This window comes from Haemorhous mexicanus, chromosome 8 (genome assembly GCF_027477595.1).
Source record: "Haemorhous mexicanus isolate bHaeMex1 chromosome 8, bHaeMex1.pri, whole genome shotgun sequence".
NCBI classification, from domain to species: Eukaryota; Metazoa; Chordata; class Aves; order Passeriformes; family Fringillidae; genus Haemorhous; species Haemorhous mexicanus.
This window is the reverse complement of record NC_082348.1, coordinates 14,345,065-14,365,692: the sequence shown is the minus strand read 5'-3', so window position 1 is coordinate 14,365,692 and position 20,628 is coordinate 14,345,065. Positions and strand designations below refer to the sequence as shown.

The following is a 20,628-nucleotide window of genomic DNA, read 5'->3' as shown; positions in this document are numbered from 1 at the left end:
GGTACAGAGCAGCTCTTTGAGGATGCAGCTGCCTCACACTGCACAAGCCTGGAGAGCACAGCAGCTGCTGTCAGCCTGACCCCAGTAGAGTCTCCCTGGGACCAGTACAGGTCTGCAGGATGGAGAGACATAGCTGCCAATATCTGCAGCAGCTCCTGAAACACTCTGGTGAGCACCAGCCACCTCCAAATGTGCCCCTGAGCAGTGTCCACCCAAGCCCAGGCCACAAGATCACTTGTCAGTTCAAGTGACCCTGACTGGAAGCAAAAAGGGAACCAAAGATCTTTTCATGCCCAGGTCCTGGCGTCACTGTTATGGAGTTAGAAGAAGCCCTCCCAAATTCAGTGGGAAAAGGCAGTCATCTTGACTTGGTGGATATGTGTATGTGTGGATAGAGTCATTCCAGAGGGAAGAACAGCCCCTATTCCAGCCCTCAGGAGAAGAAGGACAGAGCAGCAATGGTGAAATTTGGGTGGAGAAGTAAAACAGACCCAGTGTCAGGACCAGAATTCTGGACTGCAAACCCTGGTGTCCAGATTCAAATGGCTCTTGGCTCTTGCCTCAGCAGCCTTCCAGCACAGGACTTGGGCCTGCCAAGACCAATTCCTCCCACTGTTGCCACCATTGTGCTAGCAATGAGATGTGAGCTTGGCCTGTAGAGATCACCCTGCTTCTTCATGTGATGCTGGCGGAGCTACCACATTTCCCCAGGAACAAAGTGTGTTAAAGAGAGATGGGCAGCACGCATATCTTGGCTCAGTAGGCACAACAGGCTATGTTCTCTTGCTGGTAGAATTGAAAGTGGAAAATAAAATTTCCCTGTGCATGTGTGGTGTGCACATGTGTTGCCTTGTTGGCAGGGGACAGAAGTGGAGAGCTCTGAGCCGGGCAGACATCAGTAACATGATTAACTGGCTTTGATAAAGCTTCAAGAGCTGAGGGGAACTGATTAGCTCATCTGTTAATAGGAGCTAAATCTTCCCACATAGCAGAGAACAAACCATGCCAACCTTGAACTGAAGGGGAACTGGGCAGACAGAAGGTTCTTCTGTTTGTTTGTTTGTTTTTGTTATTTTTTCCAAGGATTTGGCCTCTATTTCTCTTTTCCACCTTCTCTGAGGAAAAACTAAGTTTATTTGCATCTCCACTGATGTCACCATAAAGCATAATGCCCTAAGCTGGGAGCTTTGTTCTTTTTTCCAGCCAAAGAACAATTAGACATCCCATTCCCAGGAACATTTCATAGTCGTGACTTGGGGCACCCCCTTGTCTCATGTTCCTCCCTGCACAGCTGGCAGTCCTGGGGTGCCAGGCATGCTGGCTTTCCCACAAACTCAAAAGCCAGTGGGAAGCATTACAGATGCAGTGAGTTAACATGTCTGTACGTGGGTTCTCTTGCCCAGAGCTGGCTCTGCTTGGGCTGTGTGCAGCACGTCTGCCCGTGCTGCCAGGCTGCCCACCCATGCTCAAGCAGGAGAGGGGATGTTCTGGAGCACGTGAGCTCTGTCTCCATTCCTGTAGAAAAGCTCATATATGGTGCTGCCAGGCCTCTGCCCCTGCCACCCTGCAGTGTAAAACTTGATTGTATAGTGCATTTGTGCTCTTTGAAATCCCAGCTGTTGCTGCTGCTGCTGCTGCCAGCTCAGCAGTGGAGAGGAAATAAGCTCTGAGCAGTACTAGCTGAGAGTATGTGTTCACTCTCCTACCCTCCTCCTCCTCTTCTGCCCAGTTCAACTCAGTGACAAATGAGATCTTTAGCATGAGCTGTGACTCCCTGGCTGTTGATGTGGTTATCTCTCTTTTCTGAGTGACTTCTCCTCAGCCCTGCAGATTTCAGGGTGTGCACTAGCACTAGCCAAAAGGCTGCTCTGTCCCACTGAGGGCCAAGGCCAGGTCAGGCCAGAGGAAGGGACCAATCACAGGGAATTCTTTCCTATCTACATAGTCTGAGAGTGTTGGGGTTGTTCTGCTTGGAGAAGAGAAGGGTCTGGGGATACAGCTTTCCAGTATGTCAAGGCGCCTACAAGAGAGCTGGAGAGGGACTTAGGGCAAGAGCATGTGGTGATGGAGCACAGGTCATGGCTTCAATTTGAAAGAGAGTAGGGTTTGATATTAGCAAGAAATACTTTACTGTGAGGGTGGTGATGCACTGGAGCAGGTTGCCCAGAGAAGTTGTGGGTGCCCAATCCCTGGAAGTGTTCGAGGCCACACTGGATGGGGGCTCTGAGCAACCTGGAGTAGTAGGAGGTGTCCCTGCTCAAGGCAGGTTGGAACAAGATGATCTTTAAGGTCCCTTCCAACCCAACCCATTCTATGAACACTGCAACTGAGGTGAATTCCTCATTCATTTTAACTTTGTGATGGATGCAGCAATGTCTCCCTAGAAGGCTTGCAGTGAGTTCCTCACTGTGGAACAGCTTTTATCCCTCTCTTTATCTTTCTTCCAAACCTTACTGCCTCATGCAGGGTCTTTTGACAAATAGTCAAAGGCAGCTCTGGAGATTGAAAGTTCTGGTCCTGACTGCCAGCATGGCCCCAAGCCTCTTGTTATTCATCAGTGGGTTTTAGTTCAACTTCTGCAAGTTTAGGATAAAACCTCTCGTGGAAAATTACAGTGGCAATGGATCTTGAAATACTGGAGTGTTGTCTGTGCAATTCAGTGTCTTCTCCTCTGCATCAGAGCCCTTTTCCTCTTTTGTTTCCTAGCCTGTGGGTGGATAGGAAAGATTTAGGAACTAAGAAATGCTCAGTCATGGGGAAAGGGCAGGACATTAGGTGCACTCAGTTCTACCACACTGGTTTTTTCGAGCTAATGTAAGATGCTGTCTGTACATTTATTTGTAACAGGCTGGGCAGCCTTAGATAGCAGAATGTGATACCCTAGGTCCTACAGTAATTGCACAAATTCCAGTTGTTTCTTCCTCCAGCTTGACCCCCAAGTTTTTCTTTCACTATCAGAGGAGCAGGGGTTTGAAAGACAAAGTACTTACTGAAGAGCAGGTGTGCTGAAATAGAGCTCCTCTGTGGTTCCAGCCAGTTTGCACTTCAGTTATACTTGTGTGTCTCACATCCATTGGGTACTCTTGTCCTGGAGGCAGGTTTATACACCCTGTCACTGGAGATGCTCGGTAGGACACTTCCTCTGGCAGTGTGGAGTCTCAAAGCTGGAGAAGTCACCAACTCTGCAGAGGTGTGAATAAAATCAGACAGTCAGTCAGCAACTGCCCAGCTGTTTTGTGTGATCTCCTCTCTACCTATTCAGTAAGGGATTTAGGTAGCAATTTGCCAAGATAGAGATATCAGCAGCAGTTTGCACGGACAATCCCATGGCAGCACTGATCTTTCCGGCGCGGAGTCAAAGGTCAGGGCATGAGTGCTTCCTTGTACATATAGCTCTCTCAGCACAGATCATTTGGTTGTTGTTATCTTAATTTGTTCTGAAATGGTCAGATCATCTCCAAGCTGAACTCTCAAAATACATCTGTTTACTCAGAGACTATTGATCCATGGAACAAAATGCAGGGGTCTGGATTTGACCCTCAGTCATTAACCTTCAGTAATATACTAGTTTTCTTTGGACTTTTCTAGATCTAGCATGCCCCACAAAAACATTTGGGAGGGACAGGAACCGTTATCTACCTCTTCACCCATGATGAAAACAAAAACCACAACCAAAGTAAAACCAGCCTGCTCCTCATGATCAGCGGGACAGGTGGTATGGCCCCAAGCACCAGAATCTCTGTCCTTCTGGGCAGAATGTGCAAGATGGCCTTTCAACACTGTTCTCTGCCTTGCTCTCAGACAACTAACAGGAGGGCAAGAAGCACTGGAAAAGATTGCTTGGGATTTGTGGGAGCCTCCAGTACTGGATTTTATTTAAGAACCTGTTAGAAAACATATGTCAAGAACAGGTTGCAGAGAGATGATCCCAGTTTGTGAAGGAGGAACAAATTAAATGCTTCTTGATATCCAGCCAGCCTTGATGTCTTTGATTCTGATCTCTCTTTCATCTGTGCTATCTCTGGTCATGTCTGTTGGACAGATATGAGAGTTGGATTAAACTAGGAACTGGTGATGGTGCCAGCATAGGTATTGCTCTGCTATGAAGTCATCTACAGCACAGACATCTGAGCTCAGGAACCAGGAAGGGAATGAGAAGTGAGATGTGGACTGTTCATTTGATTAACTGCTCTCTCCATGGTCCATGAGAGGTAAATCCAAGAGGTAAATCTGTCGCATAGCGAGATTAGCAGAAACGCGGTTATTGAAATGCACAGATAAATGGAATGAGCCTTCACAGGCCTCAGTTACTGAGTAGAGAGAGTAGCAGCTTAGAGCTGGCCTCTAAATCCTGAGAGATACCTGCCTGTTAATTAAATGACAGTCCTTGGAGAGGAAAGGAGGGGTTTGCCTCTCTCTCTGTCAAGGTGCAATTAGGGGAAGTCGACATTTGTAGAATAAGGTGTCATTTGGGGTCAGGAGGACAGGAAAGCATCTCCTGTTAAACAAGGAGGAGCTCTGCCAGCTAATGAGAGCATGTCAGAGAGCAGGCTCAGGCATCCCCAGATGGGCTCTGAGGGAGAAGCATGTCCCAGGAGGGCCATTAGCAGGCTGTGTGCACAGGGTTGTGGTGATATGGTTTGTGTGTGCTGGCCTGCTTGGGATCACACAGGGCTATCCCTGAGGTTGGCATGCCTGGGGAGTTATCCCCAGCAGTGCAAAAGTAATCTGATCTGCCTCTCCTTGGATCACTGACTGATGGGCTCTTCTGCTTTGTCTGTGCCCAAGTCCCTGCTCCCTGGCTCTCCCTGCCCTTAGTGCTGACAGCAGTGCATTTCTGCAAGCACTAAATCCTCGTGCTCTTTGAAGTTTTTCCCGCTCTTTCCCTGGCTGATCCCTGATGGTACTTGCCTTCAAAACTGCACTGCAGCTCAGCAGCACAAGATAGGCAGAGCAGGACCATTCATCCAGCCAACGAGTCTTGTTGGCACACCATGGCAATCCATTACAGATCAGGAAATGTCTGCCTGCTGTTTTTAATCCCAGCTGCCAGAAAGAATAATCAAAAGCATCCAGTATGTCTGACAGCATCTCAGCACAACCATAGGTAATAACATAAGAAATCAATAGCCAATTAAAACCGATCCCCAGCATTTGATCTTTCATAGTGCAGTGGGAACAGTAATTAATGGAGCTTCCTTGAAACAGTGACAATTCAAGCTTCTTGCCAAGACTAATGGGGTTTTTGTTCTAAATTAGCTTTGCTTTCCAGAGGAAATGCCGGGCTGAGGTAGCCTCGGGGTGTTATCTAGCCAGGTCACTTGGGCCTTCAGCATTCAAAGGATTTAGGAGTCAAAGTCACAACGAAATAAAAAGAAACTGAGAAATGAAGTGTCTTCAGGGTCTTGGTCTTCATCTATATCAATCCCCTTCTCAAAAGGAAAGCAGATGTTTTCACTCAGGTCTACACATTCCCCCAAGGTACAAAGCTGGAAGAATTGCTACCGCAGTAGGGAATCGGTTTTGAGGAAGCACCAAACCCACATGTTGGCTCGATGACACCCTAAAGGCAGAGCACAAGGCAGAGAAGTTCAGCAAATGTTCTTTGGAGGACAGACCTGACAGCAGCCCACGCAGCAAATGTGTGTGGCTTTGGCATACCTGGAAAAGATCTGTGAGAATATACAGAAGTCTTCTGTGTCTTTCAGCTTGATGTACTGCTTGCCATGCTCTTCATGCACTTCTTACCCAATCTGCATGTAAACTGGAGCTATCAGGAGCTAATAGGAATGGCCAGATCCAGGTCCTACCTTTAGAGCAGGCAGCTGGGATAAAGCTTGGCAGCAAAGTCACCTTCTCTTCGCCGTGAACCCTGGTTTGGACACATTCAGCCACAGCATGCATGCTTTAAAAACCACTGAGCAAATCATTGATCTATCAGCTGTACAGAGGCTGTGTAGACAGGAGCAGTGCCCACAAGGCATGTTATGGGGCTCTCAATCCAGCTGGGCAGGGTCTCTCCTGGGGAGCGATCATTGTGGGCCCTGTAGCTGGGCCAGCATCAGGAGAAGCAACGTTGCAAAGCTGATCTGGCCACTGACTCCTTGGCTGTTATCCAGGAACAGTGGATTCTCGGCAAAATCGAGACAAGCCACCCTTCTGCCCCTGAAAGAAGGGACCTATTTTTATCCACTGTTGCATTGATTGTTCCATAAGAGAGCAGAGGGGCAGCTGGCACGTGTGGAGCACTGTGTGCTCCCAGCAGTGGGCAGGGCTGCAGGGACTCTGTGTGCCCACAGGACTCCAGCACAGGTCTGGCCGCTCTCCGCAGAGCCAGACGTCACTGCTGAGCAAAGAGACACAGCTTTGGACCTGGGTCTGAACCCTCTCCCCTTCCAGCACAGTCTGAGCAGCACCTGGGCTTTCAGATGTGTGCGTTCAGCTCCACACTCCTTCCCCACATCCATCTCCAGCAGGGTCCCACTGTTGCAGCAGGGCTCCAGAGATGTATTTATCGTGAATAACCATATGGTGCTCTCTGCTCCAGTGGATCAATGTGTTTGGTGTTTAATGAGGGCAACATAATTAACTTTTTTTGAGGGAAAAATGAAATTCTCTTGCCTTGTGAACTGCATCTTGTGCTTTCAAGTGTGATACCTTACAATCAGAATGGTGCCTTACTGTCATGAAATTCCTTGACAAAATCAAGTGCCTGGTGTCCCCGGGTTAGGTTTCCGTACGTGGGCAGAGGCAGGAGCACTCACCTGCCTGTCACAACCTCTACACTGTGGCAGGAAATTCCTTTGTAGGCAGCTGGTAGGATCTCCCATGCCAGCTGCACAAACTGTGCTGTCTAGTAAAGGATGAAAAAAGTCCTCAGTTCTGTGCCATGCTGTGTTTTTCCAACTGCCTTCTGTCCCGTCACTCCTCCTACTACAGCCTGCATCCCCACAGACACATTACTCCTGGAGGTGGAAGCTGTGGTCCATGGCAGGCTGTTGTGGCTGCAGCAAGAGAATTCAACTCCCTGGTCAAAGATGAGACCATGGCAGGGTCACCCCCATGTATGAGGCTGCTTTTGGTGTGTCCCCAGCTCAGTGGGGAGCCAGAAGCAGAGGTAAGAAGAGATTAATATGAAGACACATTAATCAAGCTCTGGGATCACCTTGTAGAGACTGATTGATGGCTACCTACCAGCAGAGCCATCTTTCAACCCAGATACAACAGGCTGTAATGAAGAATATTGCAGACAGGCCTATGGGCTAAGTTGCTAAACTCAATTCTTCTTGAAAGTTACTCCCTGAAGCAGTGCTTTTCTTCCTGCACCAAGACCCATGAATGACAGCCACAGCCTGAGCCCCTCTGCCCCATGGCAGAGCTGGTTCCACAATATCCATGCCATGCCAGGTGGGACAATTGACCCTGCTCAGCCACAGCCACATGAAGAGCCTTTCTGTGATCTCCAAGGCTCTCTAAACCTTTGCTGCAGGTTTAGCCACGCTCAGCTCTGTTCACTGCTGTCATACTTGTAAGCTCAGCATTGACAGATCCCATAGGTGCAGGTAAACCCTTACCTGCCCCTCAGCCTCTGTCAGTATTCACTCATCTGATATTGCAGCCACAAAGGCCTTCAGCTCTGGTGGAAGACCCTTGCAGGTGCAGAGGAGTAAGAAACATGTTTTGCCTTCCTAGAGATCCTAGCTAGTAACAGATCAGAAATACCAGACCCTTTTCCTTTTGGCTTCTACCACTCTTTGTTAATTTTGAATAGTGCCTCTGTGGGAGAGGGGAAGACCTTTGGAGGGGAGAAGGTGGGGTGAGACCTGTGGGGACATCATCAGGGAGCAGAGAGAGGCTGCAGCACCCAAGGTGAAAGGCTTAGGAGATCTCACAGAAATCCTGGGTTTGCAGTGAGAGATTTTTTTTTTTTTTTTTTGGCATGGCTGTGAAGGACAAAGCAGCACAGGACAGGCTGCACCATGGCATGTCCCAGGAACATGTTTATCCTAACAAAAGGCTGGCCAAATTCCAGCATGAACACCTTCTGCCTCACATCCTTGGGATGCCTTCCTGCATGTTGGAGGGGAAAGATGTCCACATCTCACTCCAGTGAGGTGGTAGAAGCAATCACCATGCACATGCCAACGTGTGACATCACAGGCATCTCAGGTGTCTTAGTTTGGCCCGTGTGCCCTACATTACCCTGGGGGATGGCAAGGGTGATCTGTACTCACCTTTGTGTCTCTCCTAATTGGTTTGTATTTCTCTTAGTGAAAAAGCACTTAGGTGACTGGAATAGTCTGGAGGAATTGGGCTCAGACAGGACCTGCATCACTTAGAAAATGAAAAAATTGTGAAACTATTCTCATTTTTCCTTACAGAATTTCATTTGCTAATAAAAGCAGAGAAGGAGGCATTAGTTCTACTTTCAATAAGCAAATGTCATGTTTTGATCATTCTTGAACAAAGCATTTTGATTTAACATTTAGAGATGACTGCTCATGCTGAGTATTTCAAATTCAGTGTCAGAATTTAGAATACAACATTTTAAAAAAATTCAATTCCAAATGAAACATTTTAACCTGTCTGCAAATACACGTGTTCTTCCATTTTGGGGAACAATGTGACTTTTTCAGGTCTCCAAGCAAGTGTGAAGGCAGATTCCCAAGCCCTGCATAGCACAGTGGTGTTGTCCTTTTAAAGGAGTGTCCCTGGAATGTCTGGGGATCAGCATGGCTGCCCAGGCAGTGCTTTGGTCAGAGTAACATTAGCTATGGCATAGGAAGGTTCAGGACCCAGACCTGGAGGAATGGTTTCCATCACGCAAACAGAATGAAGTGGAAGTCACGTGCTTTTTCTCTCTTCACCATAAGTATTCAACTCCATGGACTTCTGTAGGGAATGTCTGGAAATCTGAAGGTAGAAAAGACCCATAAAATCACCTGGAGATCAGTGCTCTGTTCAACCTAGATTGAAATTATTATTTACTCCCTTTTTTTAAAGACCTTACCGTATCTGTCATGCACACAATGAATGTCTTTCACCTCTTGAACAAAGCCTTTTCAATTTGTAGGGTGTTGCTGTTATATCCATTTTAAATTCAGAGGAAAAAAAAAAGGTTCCAAGAGGATCTACCCAGTCCTAGCTACAAAGCAAGGAGAGGAAACTTTAAGAGAGCAAGAGGGTAAATGAGTACTGCCTCCAAGCCCTATCCCTCCTGTTCTGGCACAGTTATGGATAGACACACAAGTGGGGAATGGTGCCGGAGAGGCATGATTCAGAAGCAAGGGGTTGTTCTCTTGCTGGAGCTCCCATCTCTATTTATTTAGTTGCTTTTTCCAAGAAGAGTCTCATTTATTGCTGCCTGCATAACTACAGACTTCCCTTTAATCCTCTGCTTTATAATGCCCTGTGAGTTAAATACCACAGGAGTACAAGGGCCCTTTAGGGCACAACGTCCATTTTGCTGTAGCTGTCCACAGACAACTGAGTTTATGGGAGTACTTCAGTTTATGCTTTTATCTACTGCCTGAGCAAAAATTTCTTTGGGTTTCATTTTACCTATTTTCAGTTATTTCTTGTTTTGCTTTAGGGTGGTTTTTAATCACAGTTTTGAGTTAAGGGGTAAAAAAGTACTGGTCTGGGCAGTGCAGGAGGAGAAAGTTGTGCTTGGTAGTCTGTATGTTTACAGATGGAAGTACTGTGGCATCTCCAGGGCCACGGTGTTGCTGTGTGCAGCTCCAGGGGTCAGCCCAGCTCCTCTGTCACATCTCTGCAGGACAGCTGGTGTTATTTTCCCATTGCAAACAAACCATGTGGGAGTGCTGAACAAAGTGAAATTTCATTTCCATGGGACACCTCTTCTCAGCTCCTTAATTTTGCCAGTGTTTCCTCATGTTGGGTCTTACCAGTTCAGCCCTACAGGGCCCAGCCTGTGTGTTTTGGAGAATATGGCTGAGCGGGGCTGCCCTGGGATGGTGGCAGCACCTTGCAGAGAGGATGCATTACTTTGCAGCCATAAAAGCTCCCCAAATGCTCCTGCAACACCCTGCCCCCAGCTCCCATGAGTTCCACAAGCCCCATGACAGGCAGTCCTACCTGTCAACTCAATTCATTCTGCTGGATAAAGCCTTCCTCCTCCCACAGTTACAAATTCCATGTCTGTGGGGTGGACAGCTCCTGCTTCCAGGAGGAACCTGTGGCATCCTGTGCACACAGGAATCACTGCTGCACACTTGTGTCACATGAACTTAGGACATGCTGCAGTGTCACAGCCTGGAAATTGTTTCTTGCCATGTAGCTCAGCCTCATCCTGCAAAATCACTGTGCTTCCTGGGGGAGGGAAGCTGCCAGCTGCCACACCAGGCACTCCCAGCAGTAATGAAAGAGCTGCCTCTATCCCCAGCCCCCCACACTGTGCCCCAGGATCACCCACCTGGTGGAGCAGCCACTGTGGGGCTCCCTGAGGTGCCAGCACGCTGGATCCATGTCCCACCTGGCAGGGCTCTTGCTGACTCTGGGGCTGGGTGTTACTGGCTGCAGAGAGCTTGGGGCATAGCATGATGACCTGCCCAGATGGGATCTGCTGCTCCCCTGGCTCTGCCAGATGCAGTGGAGGAAGCAGGGAAGGAGAAGGGCTCTCACTGCACTTGGGGTGGTAGTCCTGGCCCACCAGGGGCTGAGGAAGCTCTGAGGCACAGCTGCCTTTGAACAAGGAGAAATGAGCTGTAATAAACACAAGGTTTTCTGGTTAGCCAGCAGTTGAAGGTTATGGGCCATCTTGTTTTTGCTATAGTGACCCAAAACGGAAGAGTCCAAACTTCCTCTCAAGACTGGGAACAGCTTCTCTGTGTACACTGGTGGGAGCTCTTCCCTGGCCATGGAGGTACCAATCTCTGAGGGGCTCAACTTCGGTTTTGCTGGCGTCATGGCCCTGTGGCCCAGGAGATCCAAGCATGGCATGCCAGTGCTGGGAAAGCTGTGTGACAGTGAAACCTCACTACAGTGAAGGCACTTCACAGAAGAAGGAGTGTTTTGTCTTCCCCAGGTCCATGGGATCCATGATGGCCATGTCATCCAGTGATAACAGCACTCAAGGGAGTCCAGCCATCCCAGTTCTGCTGAGCAAAAACACATTCTAGACTCATACATAATCAGTTCTTTAAACATTTAAAAAAATGTGTATTGAGAATGATTGATAAGAAAGTGCCTGATTATAATCAGCTAATTATTTTTCCATATGTTAAGCATTCGGTTGAGCTCTAATCATTATGAATACATTTTCAATTTATACTTTATCTCATTCAATGCTGGCAATTGCTAAGTTTGCACACCCTCCGAGTACATTTCCAGCATTATTCAGAGCAGACCTTTGCTTAAAGTCTTATGGTCTAGAGAAATCCTGATCACTGGTCCAGTGTCTTGCAGCTTCCAGAAATTTCTAAAAGACAGCACCATATGTTCCAGGCTAACCATTAGGAACTAATCCTGTATGCAGGGTACAGTGTTCAGCTCTTGAAACATTCTAGGGACAAAAATTATATTTTGGAGAGTGGAGATGACAGTTACAAAGGAATCTATACTTCCTATTCGATTCCCCAGAAAGCAAAGACTCCCTGAAAATTTGCATGTATCAGTAGTTTGTATGGGAAGCAACTGTTTAATGAAAGCATTCCAGAGCTGAAGAAAAGTAAGATGTGAGGATAATGGACTCCAGAAAAGCAGCAGCAGCAGCCCCCAGGGAGCAGAGCAGCGAGTGTCTCTTGGGAAGAGAATCTGAAGGATAAAAGAGCTGTGAACAGCTCACAGCTGCCAAAAGGGATGATACTAAAGGCACAGCAGCAGACTGTGCCTGTGCAGGGGGAAGCTCAGAAGCGTGGGAAGAGAGCACAGAGGCTGCATCAGGAACTCTTTGAGGACCCAAAATCAGAAGCTGCAATCACACAAAAGGCAGAAAGAATAACCTTCAACTAATGAAAAGTCTCTAGAAATCACACAGGCATGGGGAGCTGTCAGAGTTGAGCCCCAAGATGACCATCCAGAGATTCAAAAGGCAAAAAGAACTGGGTCCATAAGCATAAGTGAATAAGAACAAGGCAAGTCTAAGAGCTCAAATAGTATTTGATAACAAAGGGCCAAATAGTTAAATGTTGCCTTTGTTTCTGTCCTCAAAACTTAACTAAAATAATTTTAATGAGGAGAAAGGAGCCCAGGGCAGAATCAGAAAAGAAGAGCCTCAAAAATATTCAAATGAGTTAGCTCTGTCCTTGACAGCATGTCCTAATGAACTTCAGAGGCAGCTGCAGGAACAGTGGCTGATCCATGAGCATTTCATCATCAGGAGCTTGAGGAGGATGCAGGAGGTGCCAGGCAGCTGGGGAAATGCAAGCAGAGTACCTAACTTTAAATACAATCTCTATCAGATAATGAAGGTAGGCACTGAGGAAATGAAGGGCAAATCAGCTTAACTGATTCATAGAAAGATACTGAATATTTTTGAGCTAACCAATTGGTGAGCACAGTAGTATAACCAGATGTAATTTGGAAGGGTAATTGCAAAGTGGCTAAGGGGGAAGCTGTTAGTTTAATATGCTGTGGCTTGGGCAATGCTCTTGGTGCTTTGCCTTTGGACTCTCCTCCCAGAGAAGCATGTTCTAGATTAAATAACTATAATGCAGGTATACAGCCAATGGAGAAACTGCTTTCAAGTAAAGAGTCTTTTGGACTCTGCTCTCTTCAATATTTTTATTAATGACTTAGATAATTAAATAGGATCTACTGTTATAAAATACACAGATGACACCAAACTTTGAAAGGCTGCAAGGACTTTGGAGGATCAGATCAGCATTTGAAATTTGAAATTATCTTGGCAAATTGGAGGAATCAACAAGATGTAATTGAATAAAGAGAAGTGCAAAGCATTACCCTTAGGAATGAGAAATCAGAATCCCAAACACAAGCTGGATCAGACAGTCACACTGCTGAAGAGAGTGACATACCAGTTTATTTCATCAGGGAACCAAAAGGCAGGTGGGGTGTTACAGTGCTGATTCTGCACCTCTCTGCTCCTGGAATGCACCCTGCTGGGGAGTTCACCTGCAGAAAAAGGGGGATGAAATGAAAAGGTTCTGGAGATGATGAACAGGATTGAGGAGAAGGGGGACATTACCTCATCCCCTGCCTGGTCAGCTCTGGGGTTCACAACTCTCCTCCAAATCAGCCCAAGTACAGAGTCACATTGATGGCATGACATTGTTTTCAAATACAAAACTACCTCTCCCTGCTCCTTAGTTCACTCTCTTCCCCATTTCCTGACAAGCACAGGTTCACCCTCTTCCCCATTTCCTCTGCAGCCTTGAGTATCTGCCACAGGAGCATCTAAGTATGCCAGGCTGTTCAGAGAACTTGTCATATTCAGCTGGAACTGACCTAGGCACAATGGTGAGGGATGCCAGATTCTATGTACCCCTTTCCAAGCCTGTATTTCCAGGAACAGATCCTTCTGACTCTCTTTCCCTGATTTATCATCAGCCACTTTCCTGTTCTTAGGTCAAGATGAAAGGCGACTAAGGATGGAGCTAATAAGATAAGATTAAGGCAAAAAGATTAGTGAGGGCTGAGCTGGTGGAGCTTTGGAAACAAAAATGCAGAAATTTAAGATTGTCACAAAAGATTAAAGAATTCACAGAAAGGGAGGGAAGGGTTTGTGTATGCAATGATGTCAACAGAGAGAAAGCCTAGCAAATAAAGTGTTATCTCCCAGAAAGCTTGGTTTACCTTGGCCTGAGTCACAACTGCTGTGGAGGCAAACATTAAGCTTTGATCACAGCTGCCATAATCTTCCCCTGACACCCAATAATGAAAGCAACAGAAACAGGCTGAAGCATGGCAGCTGTCTGGCTGAGATGAAATTGCATTTGAAAAGGAAAACAAAAAGGCAAAGTCCTGCTGAAGGTGGAAACAAGAGGTGACAGGACAGGGCCTTTTTGAGAAGGCAACAGGCTGGAATGGATTGTGATTTTTTTTCTCATGTAGATAATATCAGTGTCAGTGCAGGGGTGATGAGCTACCCACTGTCAGCAGAAGCCTTGTTTTGGTGGTTTTCTTTACTGGCAAAGAGGTGAAACAGTTCCTGCCCTAAAAATTTACCTGTTTCTTTCAAGAAAATGCATGGCAAGTGTTGGGATAAGAGGAAGGTTAATTAGAGGCTGAAAATTCTGGGGAAAACATCACTTAGTGGCACAGGCTGACCACGTTCAGGAATTCACTGAATGTCATTTTTGGGAAACTGCTGCTCCAAAGTTACTTTAAATTGGAGGCTCACAACCACCTGGGTTAATCTCACAGGATGGTGGTACAGCAGCTGATCCCCACTTCCCCATCCAGAGACACAAACACAATTCCCTTGTTACATCTGCCACGGTTCTCCCAGCAGCCCTTCTGGTCCTTGGGCTGAGGACCTTTCTCTTGATCAGTTTTCTTACAAGCCCACTGATGGAATGCACCTCTGTCTCATCTATTCCCAAGAGAGTCCAGCTTTCAACAATTTTCAGATCAAGGAATTTTATCCAAGGCTGGTCCGCCAGGTCTCTACATGAGAAAATGGGAATGAGAGCAGCACATCATGAGTGCCCACATTCCATGGGAGTTCCACTTCACCAACACTACAAACTAGGGATTTCATGAAGCAGGCAATGATCTGGACTAACAAGTACAAGTACAGCTCACAGAAATTTTCCTTCTGAAGATGATGGTTTTCACAGAGGATATACTGAGAAGAGATTTTGTGAAGCAGAAGAGGGCGAGATAAAATGGGGAGGAGTAGAAAAGGACCGGGACACTCCTAGAATCCATCCGAAACTCTGATATAGACATTTCTGTGTTGAGGACTGCACAAAGAGAGAAGATCACACCAGCCTGCAATCTTAAACACTCAAACAGAGGATTTGGCTTATGGAATAACTGCTTCTAAATGGACACCTCAAGTTGAATACAGTCTTTCCTAAAAGACTTCCCACTGAATTCTGGCCTTTAAATTGAACATTTCACCTCTGTCAACAAGAATAATTCTTGAGGGGAGGGGTGTTCTTGTTAAGGGATGCACAGGGCTGAATGCAAGAATTCCAATCCTAATTTATCTGAGGCAGACAAGATGTGTTTCGATGAGAGCATTAAGCATCATGCAGCTTGATATTAACTGATAGACTCTTGCTTACTCTTGGCACTTCCTTTTGTAAATGAATCGCTGTTACTTCCGCTCCCATGCCCACCTCTCCACTTGGTTCCTTCTTAATTTTACAGCTTCCTGAGCTTGACACTGCGAAATCGATAAGTAATTTAGAGCCCAGTAAATACAGATGAAAAGAGGTTATTTTGTACTTTTATAAATATTTGGAAACCAAAACTATCTAAGAAAACAGCTGCTCAATTGACTCAGCAACCCATCCATCAGCATCACACAGTTAATTGCATAAGATCATAAACATTTATAATTAGAAGGCAAACAAACAAGAATTTTATAAACAGCCCTCTTGAATCAGGCTGTGCATTAAATATTTGTGATAAGGTAATTAAGAATAGATTTACAATCGTGGCTCGGTGTTTAATACTTTGTAGAATGGATTTGATGCTATGGAGAATGTTCTACAGCCAAAGAGAAAACATTTGATTTTGGCTCTTTTATCCCAGGCTTAAAGTGGTCTCTGAGAAACACTGAGAACCATTGATCAGAGTGGAATTTCATTCATTACTGATCAGGCAGCTCATTTAAATGTATGTCTAATGTCCCTTGTCATGGGCTGATCCACTTCAGGCATGCTTCAAAGCTCTGTGTCCTTGGCTGGATCTGCGGGCTTTCCCTAAGTCCTGCTTTTTATGGTTGATGCTTTGATCAGACCACGTCAGAATTCTCAACCATCTTTCAAAGCAGGAAGGAAAGCCACATTTTTCTATTAAGACATCACTGGGTTTGGTTATAAAAAGCCAGCAGCACTGCAGGGTATGCAATCTCAGTGGCCCGTGGAAACCAGAGGGTAGAGCTCTCTCTTTCTGTGGTGCCCTACACCATTCCCTGTCCCAAAAGTGTCAGATCTGCACACAAGCTATCCAATGGAGTTAATTCTGCAGCCAGTGAGCAGGCTCAGCACCCCATTTCAATCAATGTGAGTCCCCCTGAAGCTAGTCTGGGATCAAGTCAGCAGGGCTCCTAGTTATGCTTAGAACCAGGGAGGCTGGAAACTCAATCTCTACTGAAGCAAGGATTTAAACTCTCTAACATCAGATGCTGACCCTAAGAAACCAAGTGCCTGCATCCTGTCAGTGGGTAAATGGGGAGATCAGCCCTAAGGGTAAGATGACCTCCAGGTGTTTTGGAGTCTGATGTGGCACAGGCTGTCTCCAGCAATTATCTGTCATCAGAAGCTTGAACTGTCTAAAAAAGGTAGGTGGTTGGTAAAGCTGTAGCATCTGAATAATCAGTAATAGCTGCAAACCACTTTATTCTGGGGTGCCCATCATCTCTCCACACGTTGTTGGTCAAGTCAGCCCCTTTGTTCCTTTGTTTAGGCATGGGTTTGATTCTTGTGAGTCTTGTTCTTGTATTTTTATGCTTGCAAAAGGAAAGCAAGAGAGCTACTCTTCTTAGAAGGGTTTTTGATAATCTTGATCCTGACCCAGAGTGGTGAAGCCTCCATCATTAAGGACATTGAAGCCATCCATGTGCTAACTCACCCAGTCCTGCCTGCTGGTCTGGCTTCAGTTGCCTGGGACAGAAAGGCACTTTCCTAAGAGACAGATGGCTGCAAAGCAGGGACACTCAGACTCCCCTCAGTCCACATAAATCCCATTCTCTAGCAAAGCTTGTGAGGTATATTACAGTGTGCCAGCCAAGCCAGTCTACAGGAGGTGTTGCAGCTTCCTCCAGCCTCAGTGGAGAAGACCTGTGTTGCAGCCACTGCTAGAGACCTAGTACTTCCACAGGGTCTAGCCAGGGTCTGGCAACTTCAATAATAGTAGCAGAGCTTAATACTAAAATACTGTCATCATAGAAGCAACTAAATTTAATTTGTTAGTGCTCATGCAAGGGTGGGGAGGATGATGGAGACAGCTGGGAAATGAGATAGCTGCTGGGCTACCGAGGGGCCTGAGCTGCTCCTTCTTTTGGGAGCACAGAGACCATTAGCAGTGCCATGTCCTACAGTCCAGAGCCGTCCCCAGACATCAGCCCTGTGCCTGCACGTGGGCAGCAGGACACAGGCACTGCCTGCATGTTCTGCATACACTGGGAGCTCCTCTGCCCTTTCTGTCAAGCGTGCTGAGCTCCCCCTCAAAGGAGGGAGTGACGTTCGATGAGGTACCTGCTCTGCAGATGAGCAAAACTTTGCTTGGGATAACAAACCACTTAAGGGTACAGACAGAACCTCTTTTTCTGCTCAGTTGCTGCTTCTGTCTTCCACATGTGTCTGCTCTGCTGCTGTGTGTGTGGGGAGAGACACGGGCTGTGCACACACACAGCGCTGGTGCAGCAGCCGTCAGTGACACGTCAGCTGCAGTTACACCCCCTCCAAACACACGCCTGAGCCCGGTGAATCATGCCTATGCAGCATGCAAAATTAGCCCAGTGAGAGATAAACCTTGGGCATTTGTTGGTAAACAGATACTCTTTTGCTGTAAGAGCATAACTCACTGTGCTACATTTACGATCCGTTTGTCGATGGCTGAGATAAAACCGTAATCCCTTTAATTCAGGGGAAAAAGGGATCCAGCAGAGGAGGAGCACCAGTGCTCTGCCTGTCGGTAATTAAAATACAGGATTTATCATTGAGAAAGCACTGGCTGGAGAGCTGAGCTTAAACAGCTACCTGGGGAAAAATGCTGGGGAAGGTTTATGGTTCTTTCTAAAGTTTTGTTTGTGTTTTATGTCTATTTCTTTCCCCCTTCCTCCAGGTCTAATAATACACGAAGGGCCCTCGGTTTACCGGATTTTTAAACGGTGGCAGGCGGTCAATCAGCAGTGGAAAGTGCTGAACTATGACAAAACAAAGGACATGGAGGAGCAAAAAACGGGGACCAGGACAAATCAGCGCCCCTCCTCCCAAACCACCCACTCGTCCTCCACTGGTGGTACAGCCACTAACTCCGCTCCAGCCGACAGCGGGGCACGGGCTGCTGGCCATGCCACAGGCACCCTCTCTGACCACCACTGTGCTTATACCATCCTGCATATACTCAGCCACCTGAGGCCTCACGAACAGAGGAGTCAGTCTAGTAGTAACAGAGAGCTCGTCATGAGGGTCACAACGGTCTGAGCAGAGGAATTCAGGAGGCCTTAACACGAAGCGGAGGAGACAAAGAACTCATAAAGCAGAGGAGCATGGTGTGCCTTTTTCTTTCTCTTTCCTTTTCTTTTTTCTTTTTTTCTTCTCTTCTTTTCTTTTTTCAGTAACTGCACAAGATATAAGAGGCGGCACCTGGCCAGCTAAGGAAAAATGCAGGTGGAGGGAGAGCTGCACACTCATGCTAAAGAGGTTAATGTTTTCCAGCCTGTTTAAAAAAAAACAAAAAAAAAAAAAAAAAAAAAGAAAAAATAACAACACAAATCACAAAAAAACCAACAAAACAAGTGCAATACAGACTACAAACTGAGTAGGCAGAGCTCTGGGGAAGCAGAGGAACAGACGGTTGAGCATGTCTTACAAATCCTATTACCTGGAATAGGTAACGCTCTGTGCACAGCCCCCGTACACACATGCACGCGCACACAAACACACACATAGTGTGAGATTTATAAAAACATGGAAGGGAACAAAATATTTGGAGTGTTTTTATTTTCCAGACTCCAATTAACCAGGGCGATGAGTTGTTTTGTTTCATGAGTCACTGTAGCCTTGTTTGATTTGCTGTGGGGTACCTGAAGTGAAATGGCTGGGGATTTTTCAGTATTGATTTACAGAAGATAGATTGAATCATCTCAGTAAGAAAATCTTAACAAAATCCAGGCATACCCAAATTTCACCAAGAAGCCTGTTTTTTTCATAATGTTCCTGACAAGGGGTTTGTGAGGGTAGAACTGGGAGGGGGGAGGGTGCTCCATAACCTTTATTTGACATATAGGCATTTTTGGCAAATTTTGTACAAATGTTCCGCAGGTGTTTCAAGCACAAGTACTGGTGTGATTCATGCCTTCATAACCCCAAATCCAGCATCCAGACCTTGCCACCCACACACATCATTTTCCATGCAGACATTCCAGGTTAATTTCCTTCCATTTTGCTCTAATCACAAGAAGCTGACCCATATTTAATGGGTTTCTGCTCCCTTGCTGATTCAGACACTCATGCATTGGAGATGTACCCTTTTTTTTTTGGTGTCTGTATCTCTGCTGCTCAATTTGCAACAGTCTCACTCAGTCTTGTAGGCTGATCCTTTCACATCCAGTCTGTTAGTTTATTACAGAGTCTATTCCATTCAATCATCCAAAAGAGGTTTAGTCTGAAGAGGGAGCACAGTTGCTGACTGACTGTGTAGCACTTCTAATAAGTCTCCTTCTCTGGGATATATCCTCGTAGGTATCGGTTGCTCTTCAGGAACATTCTCTTTCAATGCACAATGGCTGAATCATTTGTGGATATTAAAGGGACACTGTCAAGTACTTTTTAAATAGTTTTTAGGGTTTGGGCTTTTTTTACTCTCCATTGTTTGTAATATTCTCTTACAAGCTTGAAAATAAAATTTCTTTCCCTACCGATTTTGTCCTTTTCCATTCGGGCATGTATGGTTCTCTCCACTCACCCCATTCCTTTTACCATCCCTCTCCTTCTCCTCCCGACTTTTCTTCTGTGACAGGAGGAAATCCATGTTTCTGATTTCCTGCTGACTGTCTTCATTCTATGGAGGGTATGTCCCAACTCTATGGGGTTGAGTTATTTTGCAGCTGCCACAGAGGAAGCATAAGAGCAGGAACCCTAGAAATATGGAGATTGGCTGGGATTTTGAGGAGCAAAAGCTCAGCTATCACAAAACAATGACCCCATAGTGTTCAAGCCTGAACTCCCTCCAAAATCAAGATAAAGTCTTCAGTCAAACTTCATCCATTTAGCAGCAGTGCCAAGCAAGGTTGCATGACGGCTGAATGCAGCTGCCCTCCATCATCATACCAGCACCTCTCACACCTTCTGTGGAGACAGGACAAACGTGGGCTACCAGCTCCTTCGGCAGCCAGGCTGTCACAGGTCACAGGTGAGAAGGTGTCAAACTTCAGCCTCTGTGTTTGAACATGATAACCATCCTGCAGCGTTGAGGATGGAGGTTAGCAGCTTAAGGCAAGGTCGTATTTTTCATCTCGATTACTTGACAGTGTCCCTTTAAATATCAGAATGCAACAGAACAGGTACTTAATTCTCTGGCAGAGAATGTGGGAGGTGGAACACCATCCAAGAAAGCCAGCTTACTGAGGACCAGTGTGAAACAGCATGGTTTCTGAGGCCACTGTACCTTTGTCTGACCAGATTCACTACCTACCAAAGAGTGCTTTTGGCAGAAGGGAGAAGAGATGGTGGTGGGCAGAGGGAGAGGGAAGGGGCAGTTCCAGTCATCTCTGAAAGTAGCTATCCCCCAGAAGGAAGGTGTTGC

The 20,628-nt window shown here is 46.3% G+C and overlaps 1 protein-coding gene across 1 annotated transcript in view; it reads left to right on the top strand.

Moving 5' to 3' along the window:
• Window positions 1-18,470, top strand: part of MARCHF4 (membrane associated ring-CH-type finger 4) — a 93,672-nt gene extending 75,202 nt beyond the window's left edge. The window contains exon 4 of the mRNA XM_059852322.1: window positions 17,944-18,470. Coding sequence (XP_059708305.1) covers window positions 17,944-18,305 — 362 coding nt within the window. The 3' untranslated portion in view covers window positions 18,306-18,470. The remainder of the gene's footprint in view (window positions 1-17,943) is intronic.
• The last annotated feature ends 2,158 nt before the right edge of the window (window positions 18,471-20,628 follow it).